At 47.7% G+C, this 26392-nt stretch overlaps 1 protein-coding gene across 1 annotated transcript in view; it reads right to left on the reverse strand.

Annotated features, from left to right (window-relative positions):
- The window catches only part of LOC128662504 (hematopoietic lineage cell-specific protein-like), a 783082-nt gene that overhangs the window by 240546 nt on the left and 516144 nt on the right, over positions 1-26392 (reverse strand). The window contains 2 exon segments of the mRNA XM_053716283.1: positions 175-244; positions 24750-24805. Coding sequence (XP_053572258.1) covers positions 175-244; positions 24750-24805 — 126 coding nt within the window.

A 26392-nucleotide genomic window follows, 5' to 3' on the forward strand; every position in this document is an offset into this window, starting at 1 on the left:
TGTGTTATGTCCTGTCTGTAACAATGAGCAAACCCTGTGGAAATCACATAATTCCACTCCACCCTCAGCCACTGGAACTAAACAGGAATAAAGCTACCAACAAGATTCAGATATGGAACCCCAACCTAACCTAGCAGTGAGATTATGCTGCAGTGCAGAGCTTGGCATACTCACAGGCTTCTAATGGTTGGGTCTTCTGGTAAGCTGATGTTGGCGATTCTATGTCCCCAAAACCAGATGCACACTATAGAAACACAATTAAAAAAGAAATGATGGTTATAGAGCCGCTGTAATTCAAACCTTATCAATATCTGTTTCATGATGCCTCCCTCTGTATCAGCACTTTACTCATCATTGGCCTATTACATAACCTCAATACTGACCTTGTACCATACAATATTACATGCCCCCCACCCAATAACTGCCCTGTACCCATCACTTCTCTGTTACATAACCTCAATACTGTCCATGTACCTTACAATATTACATGCCTCCCACCCAATAACTGCCCTGTACCCATCACTGCTCTGTTACATAATCTCAATACTGTCCATGTACCTTACAATATTACATGTCCCCCACCCAATAACTGCCATGTGCCCTTCACTGCTCTGTTACATAACCTCAAAACTGTCCTTGTACCTTACAATATTACATGCCCCCACCCAATAACTGCCCTGTACCCATCACTGCTCTGTTACATAACCTCAATACTGACCTTGTACCATACAATATTACATGCCTCCCACCCAATAACTGCTCTGTGACCATCACTGCTCTGTTACATAACCTCAATACTGTCCATGTACCTTACAATATTACATGCCTCCCACCCAATAACTGCCCTGTACCCATCACTGCTCTGTTACATAATCTCAATACTGTCCATGTACCTTACAATATTACATGTCCCCCACCCAATAACTGCCCTGTACCCATCACTGCTCTGTTACTGACCTTGTACCATACAATATTACATGCCCCCCACCCAATAACTGCCCTGTACCCATCACTTCTCTGTTACATAACTCAAATACTGACCTTTGTACCATACAATATTGCCATGCCCCCCACCAAATAACTGCCCTGTACCCATCACTGCTCTGCTACTTAACCTCAATACTGTCCATGTACCTTACAATATTACATGCCCCTCCCACCCAATAACTGCCCCTGTACCCATCACTGCTCTGTATACATAATCTCAATACTGTCCATGTACCTTACAATATTACATGTCCCCCACCCCAATAACTGCCATGTGCCCTTCACTGTCTCTGTTACATAACTTCAAACTGTCCTTGTACCTTTACAATATTGCATGCCCCACCCAATAACTGCCCCTGTACCCATCACTGCTCTGTTAACATAACCCTCAATACTGTCCATGTACCTTACAATATTACATGTCACCCCACCCAATAACTGCCCTGTAACACATCAATGCTCTGTTACATAACCTCAATAATGTCCTTGTACCATTACAATATTACATGCCCCCTCACCCAATAACTACCCTGTACCCATCACTGCTCTGTTACATAAACTCAATACTGTCCATGTACCTTTACAATATTACATTGACCACCACCCAATAAACTGCCATGTGCCCTTCACTGCGCTGTTACATGACCCTCAATACTGTCCTTGTACCTTACAAATATTACATGCCTCCCACCCAATAACTGCCCTTACCCATCACTGCTCTGTTACATAACCTCAATACTGTCCATAGTACCTTACAATATTACATGTCCCCCACCCTATAACTGCCCTGTGCCCTTCACTGCTCTGTTACATAACCTCAAAACTGTTCCTTTGTACCTTACAATATACATGCCCCCCACCCTATAACTGGCCCAGTACCCAATCACTTTTGCTCTGTTACATATACTCCAATAACTGTCCTTGTACCTTACAATATACATGCCCCCCACCCAATAAGCTGCTCATGTACCCATCACTTCTCTGTTACATAACCTCAATACTGTCCTTGTACCTTACAATATTACATGCCCCTCACCCAATAACTACCCTGTGCTCATCACTGTTCTGTTACATAACCTCAATACTGTCCTTGTACCTTACAATAGTACATGCCCCCCACCCAATAACTGCCCTGTACCCATCACTGCCTCTGTTACATAACCTCACTATACATGTCCTTGTACCTTACAATATTACATGCCCCTCACCCAATAACTGCCCTGTACCCATCAGTGTTTGCTAAATGCCCCCCTCACCCTATAACTGCCCTGTACCCACCACAAACCTATTATATGCCCCCCACCCAATAACTGCCCTGTACCCATCACTGCTCTGTTACATAACCTCAATACTGTCCTTGTACCTTACAATATTACATGCCCCCACCCAATAACTGCCCTGTACCCATCACTGCTCTGTTACATAACCTCAATAATGTCCTTGTACCTTACAATATTACATACCCCTCACCCAATAACTGCCCTGTACCCCTCACTGCTCTGTTACATAACCTCAATACTGTCCTTGTATCTTACAATATTACATGCCCCCCACCCAATAACTGCCCTGTACCCATCACTGCTCTGTTACATAACCTCAATACTGTCCATGTACTTTACAAAATTACATGCCCCCCACCCAATAACTGCCCTGTACCCATCACTGCTCTGTTACATAACCTCAATACTGTCCTTGTACCTTACAATATTACCATGACCCTCACCCAATAACTGCCCCTGTACCCATCACTGCTCTGTTACAATAACCTCAATACTGGTCCTTGTATCTTACAATATTACATGCCCCTCACCCAATAACTGCCCTGTGCCCATCACTGCTCTGCTACATAACCTCAATACTGTCCTTGTATCTTACAATATTACATGCCCCTCACCCAATAACTGCCATGTGCCCATCACTGTTCTGTTACATAACCTCAATACTGACCTTGTACCATACAATATTACATGCCCCCCCACCCAATAACTGCCCTGTAACCCATCAGTGCTCTGTTTACATAACCTCAATACTGTCCTTGTAACTTACAATATACATGCCCCTCACCCAATAACTGCCCTGTGCCCATCACTGCTCTTTTACATAACCTCAATACAGTCCTTGTTACTTACAATATTACATGCCCACCCTCACCCAATAACTGCCCTGTGCTCATCACTGCTCTGTTACATAACCTCAATACTGTCCTTGTATCTTACAATATTACATGCCCCCCACCCAATAACTGCCCTGTACCCATCACTGCTCTGTTACATTAACCTCAATACTGTCCTTGTACCTTACAATATTACATGCCCCTCACCCAAATAACTACCCTGTGCTCATCACTGCTCTGTTTACATAACCTCAATACTGTCCTTGTATCTTACAATATTACATGCCCCCACCCAATAACTGCCCTTATCCCATCACTGCTCTGTTACATAACCTCAATTACTGTCCCTTGGACCTTACAATATTAGCATGCCCCCCCACCCAATAACTGGCCCTTTACCCATCACTGCTCTGTTACATAACCTCAATACAGTCCTTGTACCTTACAATATTACATGCCCCTCACCCAATAACTGCCCTCTAGCCATCACTGCTCTGTTACATAACCTCAATACTGTCCTTGTACCTTACAATATTACATGCCCCTCACCCAATAACTGCCCTGTACCCATAAGTGTTTGCTAAATGCCCCCTCACCCTATAACTGCCCTGTAACCACCACAAACCTATTATATGCCCCCCACCCAATAACTGCCCTGTACCCATCAGTGTTTGCTAAATGCCCCCTCACCCTATAACTGGCCTGTACCCACCACAAACCTATTACATGCCCCCCATCCAATAACTGCCCTGTGCCCATCACTTGCCTTGTTACAGGCCCTTTAACCCAATAACTGCCCTGTGCCCATCACTGCTCTGTTACATAACCTCAATACTGTCCTTGTACCTTACAATATTACATGCCCCTCACCCAATAACTGCCCTGTGCCCATCACTGCTCTGTTACATAACCTCAATACTGTCCTTGTACCTTACAATATTACATGCCCCTCACCCAATAACTGCCCTGTGCCCATCACTGCTCTGTTACATAACCTCAATACTGTCCTTGTACCTTACTGTTACGGTTACCCTTAGTCTCGCTGAGAGATGGACCGCTTAGTAGCCTGGATCCCTATTGCTAAAGAGGGGAGAAGCTGCTTTCCATAGTATTCTATATGAGTCTCGCAAATATAGAATAATCTCCCTTAGCTGCAGTACAGCTAGGATACCCTTCTGCCCACAAAAACGAGTCAACGCTGCGATTGAGGGTCAAACAAGAACTCAGGACTGGGATGCCCAGCCTGCTTTTTGTTAAGGTTACATGCACACAGGGCACTCCCAGGGGGAGAGGGGGGGAAGCACAAAATCCCCTATCACACATTTAGATAGAGAGCACTGTCCTTTGACAGGCCACAATAGGATTACAGTACTTAAGATAACAAGTTTACAAGTTCATCTTATCAATTAGCAGTCTGGCTCCAGAGGTGATTAGACAATGGGATTGGTTATCACTAAACTTAGAGCTGAGGCCAGCAAACGTGTATTTAGGCAATAGTTTCTAAAAGCTGAAAAAAAAAATTAACTCTTTATGAAATGATACTTGTTACAGTTTTCTTGGAGCCCTTCTTAGGCGCTGGCTTGCTGGTTCAGGCATTGCTGCTGGGAAATAAGCTCTTCACAACAAAATAACTAATGCTTCTGTAACAGTGCTCCCTTTCTGTGGAACACTCTGGCAGACACGGTCTGACCCCTTTTCGGGGCAGACTAAGGCTGTCCAGACCGCTGGTTATGCGGGGCTGAGGTCGGTTTGTCTGGACAACCCGTCGGCGTTGCCATTCTATTTCCCAGGTCTGTAAGTAATGGTGAAATTGAAGGGTTGCAACGATAAGCTCCAACGTAATAGCCTGCCGTTATCTCCAGAGACCCGGTTCAGCCACACCAACGGGTTATGGTCGGTGACCAGAAGTGAACTCCTGACCATATAAATAGGGAGTCAATTTCTTTAATGCCCACACCAAAGCCAAACACTCCTTTTCGACCGCTGCATAGCTGACTTCGCGGGGCAGGAGCTTCCGGCTGATGTAGGCAACTGGATGCTCCCCTCCATCTTCGCCTACTTGGCTGAGGACGGCTCCCAGCCCGAACATGGAAGCATCTGTATGGACGATAAAACGTTTGTTAAGGGCTGGAGCCGCCAAGACAGGAGCGTTAATTAGAGCATTTTGAGAGCCTGGAAAGCCGTTTCACAGTGGGGAGACCACAGGACCTGTCGAGGTAAGTTCTTCTTGGTCAAGTCAGTCAGGGGTTTGGCAAGTGTGCTGTAGTCTGGTACGAACCGTCTATAGTACCCTGCCATGCCCAGGAAGGCTAGGACCTGAGTCTTAGTGATGGGGGTGGGCCAATTGGCGACAGCTCTCTATTTTGGCCGCTCTGGTCGCTGCTTTCCACACCCCACCCGGTGACCCAGGTACTGTACCTCGGCCATCCCAAAGTGGAATTTTTCTGGCTTCAGAGTCAGGCCAGCAGCCCGGATCTGATCCAGAACCATTCCCACATGAGCTAAGTGGTCCTCCCAGGACTCACTGTGGATCGCTATGTCATCCAGGTAGGCGCAAGCAAAACTCTGGAAGCCATCCAGGAGCCTATCCACCAAGCGCTGGAATGTAGCTGGGGCGTTCTTCATCCCAAACGGCATTACCCTAAACTGATATAAGCGAATGGGGGTGACGAATGCCGACTTGGGGATAGCCTCCGGGGCCAGGGGAATCTGCCAGTAACCTTTGCAGAGGTCAATAGTGGTCAGGTAATTCCCCTGGCTATACGATCGAGTAGCTCGTCTACCCTGGGCATAGGGTAAGCGTCCGTCACGGTATTTTCATTGAGCCTCCGATAGTCTACGCAGAACCGGGTGGGTCCCATCTTTCTTGGGCACCAAGACAACTGGGGAGGCCCAGGGACTATCGGAGGGCTCAATTACCCTGAGCTGGAGCATCTCATCGACTCTCCTCTCTTTATTCCTGTCCTAACTGCTTCGGGGATTCGGTACGGAGCCTGGCGCAAGGGAGAGCTTGTCCCGGAGTATCTACCTGGTGGGTGGTTAAAGTAGTGTACCCTGGCTTCGGGGAGAAGGTGAGGTGTTTGGACTGGAGGAGTTGGTTGAGCTTGCTCCCTTTCAGTGGGGCTAAGTCGGTCCCCTATCTGAACCTGCGCCACTATACCTGTGGGGAGACTCTTTTCTAATAGGTCTGGAATGGGTAAACTGTCGGGGTCTTCCTGAGGGGAACAACATACGGCTGTCACGTTCTCTGGTCGCTCAAAATATTCCTTGAGCATGTTTACATGGAATGTCTTTCTAAGATTGTTGTCATGGCAGCTAGCTATCACATAAGTGGTGTCTCCCCTTTTCTCGACGATCTGGTAAGGACCCTGCCAGGACGCCTGCAATTTGTCTGTCTTCACCGGCTTAAGTACTAACACCTTTTGTCCTATGGTGAAGATTCTCTTTCGGGCCCCCCGATCGTACCATACTTTCTGTCTTCTCTGGGCCAACTGGAGATTAGCCCGCACGGATTTGGCTAATTGCTCCATTCGGTCCCTGAGTTCCAGCACGTATGGCACAATGGGGACACCGTCAACCTCCATCTCTCCCTCCCAGTGCTCCCGGATCAGGTTAGGGGTCCCCGTACCTTTCTTCCGTAGAGCAACTCGAAGGGAGAGAACCCTGTCGTTTCCTGGGGCACCTCCCGATAAGCAAATAGGAGGTGCGGCAGGAAGCGTTCCCAGTCTCGGTATTCCTGAGTGAACGTCTTGAGCATTTGCTTGAGGGTCCCATTGAACCTCTCACACAGCCCGTTCGTCTGGGGGTGGTATGGGGAGCTCAGGAGGGACTTAATTTTGCAAACCTGCCAGAGTTGTTGGGTCAATTCAGCCGTAAATTGGGTGCCTCGGTCGGATAGGATTTCTTTTGGAAATCCTACCCGGGAGAACACCTGTACTAGTGCATTCGCTACCGTATCCGCTTGTATGTTGGATAGGGCGACAGCCTCTGGGTACCTGGTAGCGTAGGTCCACTACGGTAAGAATGTAGCGCTTACCGGAGGGACTAGGGGTAGCCAGTGGTCCCACTAGGTCAATAGCAACCCGGCTGAAGGGTTCCTCTACAATGGGCATATTTACTAGATGGGCTTTAGGGTGATCACCTCGCCTTCCTACTCGTTGACACACATCGCAGGTGTTACAGTAAGTTCTAACGTCAGCGTGCACCCCTGGCCAAAAGAACGTGTGAGTAATGCAGTGTAGGGTACGGGTTACGGCTAGGTGGCCTGCTAAGGGGATGTCGTGGCCTATTTTGAGGATTTCTTGACGGTATTTGTGGGGCACTACCAGCTGTCGCCTACGCTGTCCCCTTTTCTCTGTCCAGCGGTATAGTTTCCCTTTTTCCCATAAGAATGTTTCGTTATCTGCCCCGCCCCCTCTGGTCTCTGCTCGTTCCCGGTACTTTTGTAAGGTCGGGTCAGTCTTAGACTCTGCCTCGAAAGCATCTGGGGTGTCCCAGGGTATGGGGCCTAACCTGTCAGGCAAGGTCGGGGTAGGTCTTACCTGTGTCTCCCGCACTGGTGAGAGCTCTCGCTCCGTCCGGGCTTGGGCCCGTGTAGTCACTGGGTCCGCCTCGTTGTTGCATACTGGAGCATAGGCAGAAGTCATGGGGCCCAAATCGTTGCCCAGTAGTACTTCGGCAGGTAAATTATCCATTAGGCCCACGTTCACAGCCCCCCTTTCCCGCTCCCCAATCAAGATGCACTTTAGCTGTTGGAATTTTGTACACATCCCCCCCCCCCCCCACCACTCTAACGGCCACAGTCTGTCCGGATCGCTTGTGCTCTGGCACCAAATGACTCTGTACCAGCGTGATAGTAGCCCCTGTGTCTCGCAATCCCTCGGTAGATCGCCCCTTGAGCCATACCCTCTGCCGATGGTGCTGGCGGTTATCTGAGGCAGCATATACAGGGTCTGCCTCGTGAAGCGGCCCCACATATCCCTCCATAGGGGCCTCTTGGTTAACACAGAGGGCCCGGGCCGGACGATAGGACCCAGAGGGGTAATTGTAATTCCTGGGTGTCTGGTGCGTATTAAGGGGGCAGCTAGCCATGAAATGCCCTGGTTGCTTGCATCGGTGGCAAGTCGGTCTTGGACGCTCAGAGCTGTTATTGGGTGGTCCTGAGTGTCGGACGGGCCCTGTGGGCACCGGGGCTCGGAATTCAGCACGAGGAGGTGCACGGTAAACCTCTCTGGGTTCGACCCGTGCTGGAGCTCGGTAGTTCATGGGTTCGTGAAGACGGGAGTCATAATGTTCATCGGCCAATTTGGCTGCTTCTTCTAAGGTAGAAGGCCGCCTGTCTCGCAGCCATTCCTTCCCTTGCTGTTCCATGCCATTATAAAAATGTTCTAAGAGAAACAATTGTAAAATTTCCTCCCCAGTCACCGCTTTACTTCCGCTCAGCCAGTGATTTGCCGCTCTCCGCATTCGGTGCGCCCATTCCATATGGGTATCGTTAGGCTTCTTTTCCGTGCCCCGAAACTGTCGGCGATACGTGTCCGGAGTTACAGCGTACCGTCGCAACAGTGTCTCCTTAACTAGCTCATACTGTGTCACTTCCTCAGCACCCAGAGTACGAAAGGCTTCCAGGGCTCGCCCGGATAGTTTCCCAGACAATATCGTGGGCCACTCTCTGTTGGGAATCTGGTGCAGGGCACATTGCCTTTCGAAGTCCGCCAAATATTCATCAATCCCTGTCTCGCTCTCTAGGAAGGGTCGAAATGCCGCATAGGGTATCTTGGGCCTCCCAGCATTTTCGACAGGGATGATAACCTGCGGGGCTTCAGCATTGCGGTGTGCGTTCGCTAGGTTGAGTTTGTGGGCTCGAGTCTCTTGTATATCCTCGTCCGCCTCCGCCATCAACTGCTGTACCAATTCCATGGAGGGGTTCGGCCCGTATAATGACAGCCTTTCCCGAACAATCCTGTTTTTTTCGTCACTAATCGTGGTCGGTGTTTCCGCCATTGTGAAGCTCTGATCCAGTTCGGTCAATTCTGCGATCAGCTCTCTCCTCGGCCGGTTGCTGGCGTACCCCCCTCTGCTTTCAAGTAAATCCTTTAGGGTTGTACGCTTCAATTTTTCGTAAGCGCTCTCCATCCGTTCTGTACCTCTCCTAGGAAATTCAGGAAAATCCCGCCGCTGCCGCCAAATGTTACGGTTACCCTTAGTCTCGCTGAGAGATGGACCGCTTAGTAGCCTGGATCCCTATTGCTAAAGAGGGGAGAAGCTGCTTTCCATAGTATTCTATATGAGTCTCGCAAATATAGAATAATCTCCCTTAGCTGCAGTACAGCTAGGATACCCTTCTGCCCACAAAAACGAGTCAATGCTGCGATTGAGGGTCAAACAAGAACTCAGGACTGGGATGCCCAGCCTGCTTTTTATTAAGGTTACACAGGGCACTCCCAGGGGGAGAGGGGGGGAAGCACAAAATCCCCCATCACACATTTAGATAGAGAGCACTGTCCTTTGACAGGCCACAATAGGATTACAGTACTTAAGATAACAAGTTTACAAGTTCATCTTATCAATTAGCAGTCTGGCTCCAGATGTGATTAGACAATGGGATTGGTTATCACTAAACTTAGAGCTGAGGCCAGCAAACGTGTATTTAGGCAATAGTTTCTAAAAGCTGGAAAAAAAAATTAACTCTTTATGAAATGATACTTGTTACAGTTTTCTTGGAGCCCTTCTTAGGCGCTGGCTTGCTGGTTCAGGCATTGCTGCTGGGAAATAAGCTCTTCACAACAAAATAACTAATGCTTCTGTAACACTTACAATATTACATGTCCCCCACCCAATAACTGCCCTGTGCCCATCACTGCTCTGTTACATAACCTCAATACTGTCCTTGTACCTTACAATATTACATGCCCCTCACCCAATAACTGCCCTGTGCCCATCACTGCTCTGTTACATAACCTCAATACTGTCCTTGTACCTTACAATATTACATGCCCCCCACCCAATAACTGCCCTGTACCCATCACTGCTCTGTTACATAACCTCAATACTGTCCTTGTATCTTACAATATTACATGCCCCCCACCCAATAACTGCCCTGTGCCCATCACTGCTCTGTTACATAACCTCAATACTGTCCTTGTACCTTACAATATTACATGCCCCTCACCCAATAACTGCCCTGTGCCCATCACTGCTCTGTTACATAACCTCAATACTGTCCTTGTACCTTACAATATTACATGCCCCTCACCCAATAACTGCCCTGTGCCCATCACTGCTCTGTTACATAACCTCAATACTGTCCTTGTACCTTACAATATTACATGCCCCTCACCCAATAACTGCCCTGTGCCCATCACTGCTCTGTTACATAACCTCGATACTGTCCTTGTACCTTACAATATTACATGCCCCTCACCCAATAACTGCCCTGTACTCATCACTGCTCTGTTACATAACCTCAATACTGTCATTGTACCTTACAATATTACATGCCCCCCACCCAATAACTGCCCTGTACCCATCACTGCTCTATTACATAACCTCAAAACTGTCCTTGTACCTTACAATATTACATGCCCCTCACCCAATAACTGCCCTGTGCCCATCACTGCTCTGTTACATAACCTCAATACTGTCCTTGTACCTTACAATATTACATGCCCCCCACCAAATAACTGCCCTGTGCCCATCACTGTTCTGATACATAACCTCAATACTGTCCTTGTACCTTACAATATTACATGCCCCCCACCCAATAACTGCCCTGTGCCCATTACTGCTCTGTTACATAACCTCAATACTGTCCTTGTACCTTACAAAATTACATGCCCCTCACCCAATAACTGCCCTGTGCCCATCACTGCTCTGTTACATAACCTCAATACTGTCCTTGTACCTTACAATATTACATGCCCCCCACCCAATAACTGCCCTGTACCCATCACTGCTCTGTTACATAACCTCAATACTGTCCTTGTACCTTACAATATTACATGCCCCTCACCCAATAACTGCCCTGTACCCCTCACTGCTCTGTTACATAACCTCAATACTGTCCTTGTACCTTACAATATTACATGCCCCTCACCCAATAACTGCCCTGTACCCATCACTGCTCTGTTACATAATCTCAATACTGTCCTTGTACCTTACAATATTACATGCCCCCCACCCAATAACTGCCCTGTACCCATCACTGCTCTGTTACATAACCTCAATACTGTCCTTGTACCTTACAATATTACATGCCCTTCACCCAATAACTGCCCTGTGCCCATCACTGCTCTGTTACATAACCTCAATACTGTCATTGTACCTTACAATATTACATGCCCCTCACCCAATAACTGCCCTATGCCCATCACTGCTCTGTTACATAACCTCAATACTGTCCTTGTACCTTACAATATTACATGCCCCTCACCCAATAACTGCCCTGTGCCCATCACTACTCTGTTACATAACCTCAAAACTGTCCTTGTACCTTACAATATTACATGCCCCTCGCCCAATAACTGCCCTGTGCCCATCACTGCTCTGTTACATAACCTCAATACTGTCATTGTACCTTACAATATTACATGCCCCTCACCCAATAACTGCCCTGTGCCCATCACTGCTCTGTTACATAACCTCTATACTGTCATTGTACCTTACAATATTACATGCCCCTCACCCAATAACTGCCCTGTGCCCATCACTGCTCTGTTACATAACCTCAATACTGTCCTTGTACCTTACAATATTACATGCCCCTCACCCAATAACTGCCCTGTACCCATCAGTGTTTGCTAAATGCCCCCTCACCCTATAACTGCCATGTACCCACCACAAACCTATTACATGCCCCCCACCCAATAACTGCCCTGTACCCATCACTGCTCTGTTACATAACCTCAATACTGTCATTGTACCTTACAATATTACATGCCCCTTACCCAATAACTGCCCTGTGCCCATCACTGCTCTGTTACATAACCTCAATACTGTCATTGTACTTACACTATTACATGCCCCTCACCCAATAACTGCCCTGTGCCCATCACTGCTCTGTTACATAACCTCAATACTGTCATTGTACCTTACAATATTACATGCCCCCCACCCAATAACTGCCCTGTACCCATCACTGCTCTGTTATATAAACTCAATACTGTCCTTGTACCTTACAATATTACATGCCCCCCACCCAATAACTGCCCTGTACCCATCACTGCTCTGTTACATAACCTCAATACTGTCCTTGTACCTTACAATATTACATGCCCCTCACCCAATAACTACCCTGTACCCATCACTGCTCTGTTACATAACCTCAATACTGTCCTTGTACCTTACAATAGTACATGCCCCTCACCCAATAACTGCCCTGTGCCCATCACTGCTCTGTTACATAACCTCAATACTGTCCTTGTACCTTACAATATCACATGCCCCTCACCCAATAACTGCCCTGTACCCACCACTGTTCTGTTACATAACCTCAATACTGTCCTTGTACCTTACAATATTACATGCCCCTCACCCAATAACTGCCCTGTGCCCATCACTGCTCTGTTATATAACCTCAATACTGTCCTTGTACCTTACAATATTACATGCCCCTCACCCAATAACTGCCCTGTACCCATCACTGCTCTGTTACATAACCTCAATACTGTCCTTGTACCTTACAATATTACATGCCCCTCACCCAATAACTGCCCTGTGCCCATCACTGCTCTGTTACATAACCTCAATACTGTCATTGTACCTTACAATATTACATGCCCCTCACCCAATAACTGCCCTATGCCCATCACTGCTCTGTTACATAACCTCAATACTGTCCTTGTACCTTACAATATTACATGCCCCTCACCCAATAACTGCCCTGTGCCCATCACTACTCTGTTACATAACCTCAAAACTGTCCTTGTACCTTACAATATTACATGCCCCTCACCCAATAACTGCCCTGTGCCCATCACTGCTCTGTTACATAACCTCAATACTGTCATTGTACCTTACAATATTACATGCCCCTCACCCAATAACTGCCCTGTGCCCATCACTGCTCTGTTACATAACCTCTATACTGTCATTGTACCTTACAATATTACATGCCCCTCACCCAATAACTGCCCTGTGCCCATCACTGCTCTGTTACATAACCTCAATACTGTCCTTGTACCTTACAATATTACATGCCCCTCACCCAATAACTGCCCTGTACCCATCAGTGTTTGCTAAATGCCCCCTCACCCTATAACTGCCATGTACCCACCACAAACCTATTACATGCCCCCCACCCAATAACTGCCCTGTACCCATCACTGCTCTGTTACATAACCTCAATACTGTCATTGTACCTTACAATATTACATGCCCCTTACCCAATAACTGCCCTGTGCCCATCACTGCTCTGTTACATAACCTCAATACTGTCCTTGTACCTTACAATATTACATGCCCCTCACCCAATAACTGCCCTGTGCCCATCACTGCTCTGTTACATAACCTCAATACTGTCATTGTACCTTACAATATTACATGCCCCTCACCCAATAACTGCCCTATGCCCATCACTGCTCTGTTACATAACCTCAATACTGTCCTTGTACCTTACAATATTACATGCCCCTCACCCAATAACTGCCCTGTGCCCATCACTACTCTGTTACATAACCTCAAAACTGTCCTTGTACCTTACAATATTACATGCCCCTCACCCAATAACTGCCCTGTGCCCATCACTGCTCTGTTACATAACCTCAATACTGTCATTGTACCTTACAATATTACATGCCCCTCACCCAATAACTGCCCTGTGCCCATCACTGCTCTGTTACATAACCTCAATACTGTCATTGTACCTTACAATATTACATGCCCCTCACCCAATAACTGCCCTGTGCCCATCACTGCTCTGTTACATAACCTCAATACTGTCCTTGTACCTTACAATATTACATGCCCCTCACCCAATAACTGCCCTGTACCCATCAGTGTTTGCTAAATGCCCCCTCACCCTATAACTGCCATGTACCCACCACAAACCTATTACATGCCCCCCACCCAATAACTGCCCTGTACCCATCACTGCTCTGTTACATAACCTCAATACTGTCATTGTACCTTACAATATTACATGCCCCTTACCCAATAACTGCCCTGTGCCCATCACTGCTCTGTTACATAACCTCAATACTGTCATTGTACTTACACTATTACATGCCCCTCACCCAATAACTGCCCTGTGCCCATCACTGCTCTGTTACATAACCTCAATACTGTCATTGTACCTTACAATATTACATGCCCCCCACCCAATAACTGCCCTGTACCCATCACTGCTCTGTTATATAAACTCAATACTGTCCTTGTACCTTACAATATTACATGCCCCCCACCCAATAACTGCCCTGTACCCATCACTGCTCTGTTACATAACCTCAATACTGTCCTTGTACCTTACAATATTACATGCCCCTCACCCAATAACTACCCTGTACCCATCACTGCTCTGTTACATAACCTCAATACTGTCCTTGTACCTTACAATAGTACATGCCCCTCACCCAATAACTGCCCTGTGCCCATCACTGCTCTGTTACATAACCTCAATACTGTCCTTGTACCTTACAATATCACATGCCCCTCACCCAATAACTGCCCTGTACCCACCACTGTTCTGTTACATAACCTCAATACTGTCCTTGTACCTTACAATATTACATGCCCCTCACCCAATAACTGCCCTGTGCCCATCACTGCTCTGTTATATAACCTCAATACTGTCCTTGTACCTTACAATATTACATGCCCCTCACCCAATAACTGCCCTGTACCCATCACTGCTCTGTTACATAACCTCAATACTGTCCTTGTACCTTACAATATTACATGCCCCTCACCCAATAACTGCCCTGTACCCCTCACTGCTCTGTTACATAACCTCAATACTGTCCTTGTACCTTACAATATTACATGCCCCCCACCCAATAACTGCCCTGTACCCATCACTGCTCTGTTACATAACCTCAATACTGTCCTTGTACCTTACAATATTACATGCCCTTCACCCAATAACTGCCCTGTGCCCATCACTGCTCTGTTACATAACCTCAATACTGTCATTGTACCTTACAATATTACATGCCCCTCACCCAATAACTGCCCTATGCCCATCACTGCTCTGTTACATAACCTCAATACTGTCCTTGTACCTTACAATATTACATGCCCCTCACCCAATAACTGCCCTGTGCCCATCACTACTCTGTTACATAACCTCAAAACTGTCCTTGTACCTTACAATATTACATGCCCCTCACCCAATAACTGCCCTGTGCCCATCACTGCTCTGTTACATAACCTCAATACTGTCATTGTACCTTACAATATTACATGCCCCTCACCCAATAACTGCCCTGTGCCCATCACTGCTCTGTTACATAACCTCTATACTGTCATTGTACCTTACAATATTACATTCCCCTCACCCAATAACTGCCCTGTGCCCATCACTGCTCTGTTACATAACCTCAATACTGTCCTTGTACCTTACAATATTACATGCCCCTCACCCAATAACTGCCCTGTACCCATCAGTGTTTGCTAAATGCCCCCTCACCCTATAACTGCCATGTACCCACCACAAACCTATTACATGCCCCCCACCCAATAACTGCCCTGTACCCATCACTGCTCTGTTACATAACCTCAATACTGTCATTGTACCTTACAATATTACATGCCCCTCACCCAATAACTGCCCTGTGCCCATCACTGCTCTGTTACATAACCTCAATACTGTCATTGTACCTTACAATATTACATGCCCCCCACCCAATAACTGCCCTGTACCCATCACTGCTCTGTTATATAAACTCAATACTGTCCTTGTACCTTACAATATTACATGCCCCCCACCCAATAACTGCCCTGTACCCATCACTGCTCTGTTACATAACCTCAATACTGTCCTTGTACCTTACAATATTACATGCCCCTCACCCAATAACTGCCCTGTACCCATCACTGCTCTGTTACATAACCTCAATACTGTCCTTGTACCTTACAATAGTACATGCCCCTCACCCAATAACTGCCCTGTGCCCATCACTGCTCTGTTACATAACCTCAATACTGTCCTTGTACCTTACAATATCACATGCCCCTCACCCAATAACTGCCCTGTACCCACCACTGTTCTGTTACATAACCTCAATACTGTCCTTGTACCTTACAATATTACATGCCCCTCACCCAATAACTGCCCTGTGCCCATCACTGCTCTGTTATATAACCTCAATACTGTCCTTGTACCTTACAATATTACATGCCCCTCACCCAATAACTGCCCTGTGCCCATCACTGCTCTGTTACATAACCTCAATACTGTCCTTGTACCTTACAATATTACATGCCCCTCACCCAATAACTGCCCTGTGCCCATCACTGCTCTGTTACATAACCTCAATACTGTCCTTGTATCTTACAATATTACATGCCCCCCACCCAATAACTGCCCTGTGCCCATCACTGCTCTGTTACATAACCTCAATACTGTCCTTGTACCTTACAATATTACATGCCCCTCACCCAATAACTGCCCTGTACCCCTCACTGCTCTGTTACATAACCTCAATACTGTCCTTGCACCTTACAATATTATATGCCCCCTGTAGCGGAGAGGCAGTAGGATCCGCAATATCTTTTAGTTAGGCAGAGACATCCTCATCTTAAAAATATCGTCTAAATAATTCAGTCCAAGTTTAAGTCTAAATCAGCTATTTATTTTGCTTCTAGCCACTGCTTAAAAACTGGTGCAACAACAACAACTGCTAACAATAACTGTCTTAGACAATACAGTTACTCAAAACTGAAGTTAACCCCTCCAGTACTGTTGGATTTGCACCCTGTACCTATAATGGGCACAGGGTGACTTAACATAATGCCCGAATCCATAATCCGTAGGGAGGTTGACAGAGGGGTCTGTCACATGGCCCCCTCCTGGTGGGACACTCCGGCAGACCCCGCTTGACCCTTTGGCGGGTCAACTTGGGGATGACCGGACTAGGAGGTGGTAGGAATGTCAGTTTGTTGGGACAATCCATCTGCATTCCCATTATGAGAGAGAATTCCTGTCCGTATAAATAAGGGTTCAACTTCTTCAGTGCCCAGACCAGGGCTAAACATTCCTTCAAGTTTTTGTTTTCAGAGACGCTTCTTTCCAGTTGGAGACAAATCTCATCGGCTTCTTTACAAGTTTTTTGTACCTGCTCTTTATAGGTATCCACAAGCCCTTCATACTGACGTAGGGTGCCCTTGAGTTGCTGCACCTCAAAATGAGCCAGCGTCAGCTTCTCCTCCAGTGTCGCTAAGTTTGTCTTTAATGTTTCATGTTCCACTCTGAAGCTGGTGTTTTCTGCGGTCTGTCGGTGCAGCTTGTCTAGCAGAGATTCCCGTTCTAAACGAGCTTTTTCCTCTGCGCTCCTGTTTTTTCCCGCTAGCACCGTTACGTGATTGTTTAACGTGACCATTTTATCTTCTACTTGACTCTTCTCCTTCATCAGCGCATTGTAACGGGACTTTTACGTATCAATAGTGGACAGAGATTTACTGAGCTCAGCGTCCTGGGTCTCAACGGATCTGGGCACGGATAGTCACAGGGTTAACATTGGCGGGACCCATGGGAGCGTAGGCAGAAATAAGGGGGGCCAAGTCATTTCCAAGGAGAACATCAGCTGGTAAGTCCTTCATGACCCCCCACATTCACATGTCTAGAGCCCACTCCCCAATCCAAATGTACCCGGGCAACAGGTAGGTGGAACACAGCGCCCCCTGCTACCCTCACAGCCACAGTGTCTCTGGTGTGCTGGTTCTCAGACACCAAGTTCTTTTGGAGCAAGGTCATGGTAGCACCAGTATCCCGTAGACCACTGACCTCCTTCCCATTCACTTTAACCAGTTGCCAGTGCTGTTGCCGGTTATCCCGGTGGGCAGCTTGCACGGGGTCTGCTTCATGTAGGATGCCCCAGCATTCTTCCTCCTCTATGCAGTGGGCAGCAGGCTGAGGGTTACGTGGGTTTCCGCTGGCGGGTCTTCTCCAGGACTGTGCTTGGTTCGCTGTGTTTAGGGGACACTCTGGTCTTTTGTGCCCTAGTTGCTTACATCCAAAGCACCGAATAGGCTGTGAGTAATCCCGTGAGCCGAACCGGGCTGTCCGAGGATAGTTCGTGGCTGAAGGCGGTGTGGTAGAGCGGTGCGCCGGGGGTTGGTAACTGGTAGCTGCTGGGGTGACTGTGGGTCTGTACTCCACTCTGGCAGGGATCTTAGTGGTAGCAGTGTCCAGTTTGCGGGCATCCGTATACTCATCTGCCAGGCGAGCAGCTTCATGCAGGGTGGAGGGTTTACGGTCCCAAACCCACTCTCTAACTCCTGCGGATAACTTGTCGAAGCAATGTTCCAACAGGAAAAGCTGCAGCACCTCTTCCCCAGATATGGCTTGGCACCCCGCTATCCAGTGAGCTGCTGTGCGGTGCACCTTACATGCCCACTCAATGTAGGAATCTCCAGCTAGTTTATCAGTGTCTCTGAACCGTCTCCTCTATGCCACCGGTGTAATCGCATACATGGAGAGCAGAGCCTCTTTTACAACATTATAATCCCTGACTTCCTCATCTGGAATGGCCCGAAAAACCTCGCTGGCCCGGCCGGATAATTTTCCGGATAATATCGTGACCCAGTCCTCTACGGGTACCTTGTGTAGCGCACATTGCCTCTCAAAATCCGCAAGGTACCCATCAATCTTTCCTTCTGTTTCCAGGAAGTTTTTAAAAGCTGCAAAATGTACTTTTCTCTTTTCCACTGGGGTTGCTGTGACTTGGGCTGCTGCAGCGCCGCTTTGGCGAAGTAGGTTGGCCTCCACAGCGGCTATGACCCGGTCGATAATTTCGGCAGTCGGGTTGGGGCCATAATGTGCCAGTCTTATTTTAACCGCCCGGTCAAAGCTTGCTTCTTCGGGAGTTCTGTCTGATATGCTGGGCTCATTGGTTCCTTTGGGCCCTGGTACTCCGTCCATCTCGGTCAGTATTGTAATAATCTCCCTCTTCCTGAGGTTACTGGCTTGTCTGCCCCGTTGTTCTAGCAGGTCTTTAAGGGTGGCTCTTTTCAGCCTTTCATACTGTATTCCCATTAGGTCCGGATGTGTAGTTGCTCTTCTGGGCTATGAGGACTAACCCGTCGCTTGCCACCAATTGTAGCGGAGAGGCAGTAGGATCCGCAATATCTTTTAGTTAGGCAGAGACATCCTCATCTTAAAAATGTCATCTAAATAATTCAGTCCAAGTTTAAGTCTAAATCAGCCATTTATTTTGCTTCTGGCCACTGCTTAAAAACTGGTGCAACAACATCAACTGCTAACAACAACTGTCTCAGACAATAAATTTACTCAAAACTAACAGTTACTCAAAACTGAAGTTAACCCCTCCAGTACTGTTGGATTTGCACCCTGTACCTATAATGGGCACAGGGTGACTTAACATAATACCCGAATCCATAATCCGTAGGGAGGTTGACAGAGGGGTCTGTCCCACCCCCCACCCAATAACTGCCCTGTGCCCATCACTGCTCTGTTACATAACCTCAATACTGTCCTTGTACCTTACAATATTACATGCCCCCCACCCAATAACTGCCCTGTGCCCATCACTGCTCTGTTACATAACCTCAATACTGTCCTTGTACCTTACAATATTACATGCCCCCCACCCAATAACTGCCCTGTGCCCATCACTGCTCTGTTACATAACCTCAATACTGTCCTTGTACCTTACAATATTACATGTCCCTCACCCAATAACTGCCCTGTACCCATCACTGCTCTGTTACATAACCTCAATACTGTCCTTGTACCTTACAATATTACATGCCCCTCACCCAATAACTGCCCTGTACCCATCACTGCTCTGTTACATAACCTCAATACTGTCCTTGTACCTTACCATATTACATGCCCCTCACCCAATAACTGCCCTATGCCCATCACTGCCTTGTTACAGGCCCTTTACCCAATAACTGCCCTGTACCCATCACTGTTCTGCTAAATGCCCCCTCACCCTATAACTGCCCTGTACCCACCACAAACCTATTGCATGCCCCTCACCAAATGACTGCCCTGTGCCCATCACTGCCTTGTTACATACCCCTCACCCTATAACTGCCCTGTACCCATCACAAACCTGTTACATGCCCCTCATTCAATAACTGCCCTGTGCCCATTACTGCCTTGTTACATGCCCCTCGCCAAATAACTGCCCTGTGCCCATCATTGCCTGGTTACATGGCCCCTCACCCAATAACTGTCCTGTGTCCATCACTGCCTTGTTACATGCCCATCACCCTATAACTGCCCTGTACCCATCACTGCCCTGTTACATGCCCCTCACCCTATAACAGCCCGGTACCCATCACTGCCCTGTTACATGGCCCCTCACCCTATAACTGCCCTGTAACCATTGTTGCCATGTTACATGGCCCTCACCCTATAACTGCTGTGTACCCATCACTGCCCTGTTACATGCCCCTCACCCTATAACTGCTGTGTACCCATCACTGCCCTGTTACATGCCCCTCACCCTATAACTGCCCTGTACCCATTACTGTCCTGTTACATGGCCCCTCACCCTATAACTGCCCTGCACCATCACTGCCCTGTTACATGCCCCTCACCCTATAACTGCCCTGTACCCATCACTGCCCTGTTACATGCCCCTCACCCTATAACTGCCCTGTACCCATTACTGCCCTGTTACATGGCTCCTCACCCTATAACTGCCCTGTACCCATCACTGCCCCGTTACATGGCCCCTTACCCTATAACTGCCCTGTAACCATCACTGCCCTGTTACATGCCCGTCACCCTATAACTGCCCTGTACCCATCACTGCCCTGTTACATGCCCCTCACCCTATAATTGCCCTGTACCCATCACTGCCCTGTTACATGCCCCTCACCCTATAATTGCCCTGTACCCATCACTGCCCTGTTACATGCCCTTCACTCTATAACTGCCCTGTACCCATTAATACCCTGTTACATGGCCCCTCAACCTATAACTGCTCAGTACCCATTACTGCCCTGTTACATGCCCCTCACCCTATAACTGCTCTGTACCTATCACAGCCCTGTTACATGGCCACTCACCCAATAACTGCCCTGTACCCATCACTGCCTTGTTACATGCCCTCAATACTGTCCTTGTACCTTGCAATATTACATGCCCCTCACCCAATAACTGCCCTGTGCCCATCATTGCCTTGTTACATGGCCCCTCACCCAATAACTGTCCTGTGTCCATCATTGCCTTGTTACATGCCCATCACCCTATAACTGCCCTGTACCCATCACTGCCCTGTTACATGCCCCTCATCCTATAACTGCCATGTACCCATCACTGCCCTGTTACATGGCCCCCCCACCCTATAACTGACCTGAAACCATTATTGCCCTGTTGCATGCCCCTCACCCTATAACTGCTGTGTACCCATCACTGCCCTGTTACATGCCCCTCACCCAATAACTGCTGTGTACCCATCACTGCCCTGTAACATGGCCCTCACCCTATAACTGCCCTATACCCATCACTGCCTTGTTACATGCCCCTCACCCTATAACTGCCCTGTACCCATCACTGCCCTGTTAAATGCCCCTCACTCTATAACTGCCCTGTACCCATCACTGCCCTGTTACATGCCGCTCACCCTATAACTGCCCTGTACCCATTACTGCCCTATTACATTCCCCTCACCATATAACTGCCTGTACCCATCACTGCCCTGTTACATGCCCCTCACCCTATAACTGCCCTGTACCCATCACTGCCCTGTTACATGGCTCCTCACCCTATAACTGCCCTGTACCCATCACTGCCCTGTTACATGGCTCCTCACCCTATAACTGCCCTGTACCCATCACTGCCCTGTTACATGCCCCTCACCCTATAACTGCCCTGTACCCATCACTGCCCTGTTACATGGCTCCTCACCCTATAACTGCCCTGTACCTATCAATGCCCTGTTACATGCCCCTCACCCTATAACTGCCCTGCACCCATCACTGCCCTGTTACATGGCCCCTCACCCTATAACTGCTCTGTACCTATCACTGCCCTGTTACATGCCCCTCACCCTATAACTGCCCTGTACCCATCACTGCCCTGTTACATGCCCCTCACTCTAACTGCTGTGTACCCATCACTGTCCTGTTACATGCCCCTCACTCTAACTGCTGTGTACCCATCACTGCCCTGTTACATGGCCCCTCACTCTAAAACTGCCCTGTACCCATCACTGCCCTGTTACATGCCCCTCACCCTATGACTGCCCTGTACCCATCACTGCCCTGTTACATGCCCCTCACCCTATAACTTCCCTGTACCATCACTGCCCTGTTACATGCCCCTCACCCAATAACTGCCCTGTACCCATCACTGCCCTGTTACATGGCTTCTCACGCTATAACTGCCCTGTACCCATCACTGCCCTGTTACATGCCCCTCACCCTATAACTGCCCTGTACCCATCACTGCCCTGTTACATGCCCCTCACCCTATAACTGCCCTGTACCCATCACTGCCCTGTTACATGGCCCTCACCCTATAACTGCCCTGTACCCATCACTGCCCTGTTACATGCCCCTCACTCTATAACTGCTGTGTACCCATCACTGCCCTGTTACATGCCCCTCACTCTATAACTGCTGTGTACCCATTACTGCCCTGTTACATGGCCCCTCACTCTATAACTGCCCTGTACCCATCACTGCCCTGTTACATGCCCCTCACCCTATAACTGCCCTGTACCCATCACTGCCATGTTACATGGCCCTCACCCTATAACTTCCCTGTACCATCACTGCCCTGTTACATGCCCCTCACCCTATAACTGCTGTGTACCCATTACTGCCCTGTTACATGGCCCTCACCCTATAACATCCCTGTACCCATCACTGCCCTGTTACATGCCCCTCACTCTATAACTGCTGTGTACCCATCACTGCCCTGTTACATGCCCCTCACTCTATAACTGCTGTGTACCCATTACTGCCCTGTTACATGGCTTCTCACTCTATAACTGCCCTGTACCCATCACTGCCCTGTTACATGCCCCTCACCTATAACTGTGTGTACCTATCACTGCCCTGTTACATGCCCCTCACCCTATAACTGCCCTGTACCCATCACTGCCCTGTTACATGACCCCTCACCCTATAACTTCCCTGTACTGTCACTGCCCTGTTACATGCCCCTCACCCTATAACTGCCCTGTACCCATTACTGACCTGTTACATGCCCCCCACCCTATAACTGCCCTGTACCCATCACTGCCCTGTTACATGCCCCTCACCCTATAACTGCCCTGTACCCATCACTGCCCTGTTACATGCCCCTCACCCAGTAACTGCCCTTTACCCATCACTGCCCTGTTACATGCCCCTCACCCTATATCTGCCATGTACCCATTACTGACCTGTTACATGCCCCTCACCCTATAACTGCCCTGTACCCATCCCTGCCCTGTTACATGCACCTCACCCTATAACTGCCCTGTACCCATCACTGCCCTGTTACATGCCCCTCACCCTATAACTGCTCTGTACCCATCACTGCCCTGTTACATGACCCCTCATCCTATAACTGCCCTGTACCCATTACTGCCCTGTTACATGACCCCACACCATATAACTGCCCTGTTCCCATCACTGCCCTGTTACATGGCCCCTCACCCTATAACTGCCCTGTACCCATCACTGCCCTGTTACATGACCCCTCACCCTATAACTGCCCTGTACCCATCACTGCCCTGTACCCATCACTGCCCTGTTACATGGCCCCTCACCCTATAACTGCTCTGTTCCCATCACTGCCCTGTTACATGGCCCCTCACCCTATAACTGCCCTGTACCCATTACTGCCCTGTTACATGACCCCTCACCCTATATCTGCCCTGTACCCATTACTGCCCTGTTACGTGGCCCCTCACCCTATAACTGTTGTGTACCCATCACTGCCCTGATGCATGCCCCATACCCTATAACTGCTGAGTATTCATCACTGCCCTGTTACATGCCCCCTCAACCAATTACTGCCCTGTGCCAATCGCTGCCCTGTTACATGCCCCCTCAACCAATTACTGCCATGTGCCAATCGCTGCCCTGTTACATGCCCACTCAACCAATTACTGCCCTGTGCCAATCGCTGCCCTGTTACATGCCCCCTCAACCAATTACTGCCATGTACCAATCGCTGCCCTGTTACATGCCCCCTCAACCAATTACTGCCCTGTGCCAATCGCTGCCCTGTTACATTCCCCCTCAACCAATTACTGCCCTGTGCCAATCGCTGCCCTTTTACATGCCCCCTCAACCAATTACTGCCCTGTGCCAATCGCTGGCATGTTACATGCCCCTTTACCCCTTTCATGGCCACTTTACCCCTTTCATGGCCCCTATACATGATAGAGCAGGGTCACATGATACATGATGAATATAAAACCATAGATGGATTACAATGTGATTAAATACAAATGGTAAATATTAATATTTTATACTTAATTGATTCTCCTTAGGATTTAACTCTTTCTTAGCTGTCTCTCACCTTGTCAACACGGTCAGTCTGAACTCCATAGCGGCCTCCGAACCCCTTGGCACAATCTGCATTTAACAAAATGGTGTTATCTTGTTTTTATTATTGTCCCAGCCTCTCTGCTTATTGTGTGACAGACAGAATCACAAGCAGTGACACCCTAGACACCTGCCTGCCTTGCCTTTAAACTGTCTCCTTTCTTTACAACTACAACAATAAAACCTCTCTGTTTACTACAGGCACAGTGTGTGAGTAATTCAATTAAAGAGACAGAGGAAAAAACTTTCATAAGTCAGCAGATTTATACAACGTTCCTATTTATTTGCCTAAACTTTGGTAGTGTGAGGAGCGTGCATGTGTTCTTATTGTAGGTAGTGTGAGGAGCGTGCATGTGTTCTTATTGTAGGTAGTGTCAGGAGCGTGCATGTGATCTTATTGTAGGTAGTGTGAGGAGCGTGCATGTGTTCTTATTGTAGGTAGTGTCAGGAGCGTGCATGTGTTCTTATTGTAGGTAGTGTCAGGAGCGTGCATGTGTCTTTCTGTGGCAGCAGTATTTGCTATTAACATTGTTGTAGTCACTGCTGCAAGGTGCACACTCATGAGCTCATGTAGGGCTACTCTTTATCAAAGGATACCAAAAGAACTAAGCAAAATTCATAAAAGTAAATTAGAAAGTTGCTTACAATTCTATGATCTATCCAATTTCTTTCATTTCAACTTTACTTTCCCTATAAAAGTAAACAGAACAATAAGAACTAGAGGCTATGTTATATAGGTACTGGTGGTATCTCAGTATATAGGGGAAACAGCTGTGTTATATAGGTACTAGTGGTATCTCAGTATATAGGGGAAGCATCTGTGTTATATAGGTACTGGTGGTATCTCAGTATATAGGGGAAACAGCTGTGTTATATAGGTACTGGTGGTATCTCAGTATATAGGGGAAACAGCGGTGTTATATACGTACTGGTGGTATCTCAGTATATAGGGGGAACAGATGTGTTATATAGCTACCAGTGGTATCTCAGTATATAGGGGAAGCCGCTGTGTTATATACATATTGGTGGTATCTCAGTATATAGGGGAAACAGCTGTGTTATATAGGTACTGGTGGTATCTCAGTATATAGGAGAAACAGCTGTGTTATATAGGTACTGGTGGTATCTCAGTATATAGGGGAAACAGCTGTGTTATATAGGTACTGGTGGTATCTAAGTATATAGGGGATGATACTAAGTTAAGTAAGGTCATTAGGTCAGAGCAGGATGAACTCTCTTTGCAAAGGGATTTGCTAAAATTAGAACTATGGGCAAGTGAATGGAAAATGAGATTTAATACGGAAAAATGTAAGGTTCTACATTTTGGAAGTAAAAATAAGCAGGCTATGTATTTTTTAAATGGGACAAGACTTAGCCAAACACAGGAGGAAAGGGATTTGGGAGTAGTAATAGATAACAAGCTAAAGATGAGTGCACAATGCAGGGCAGCGGCTTCAAAGGCTAATAAGATACTAGCATGTATTAAAAGAGGCATTGATTCAAGGGAGGAAAGCATAATTCTGTCATTATATAAAGCCCTGGTAAGACCTCACCTTGAGTTTGGAGTGCAGTTCTGGGGACCGATTGCTAAAAAAGATATTGCAGAACTAGAAAAAG

The sequence above is a fragment of the Bombina bombina genome, chromosome 6, assembly GCF_027579735.1.
Source record: "Bombina bombina isolate aBomBom1 chromosome 6, aBomBom1.pri, whole genome shotgun sequence".
NCBI lineage: Eukaryota > Metazoa > Chordata > Amphibia > Anura > Bombinatoridae > Bombina > Bombina bombina.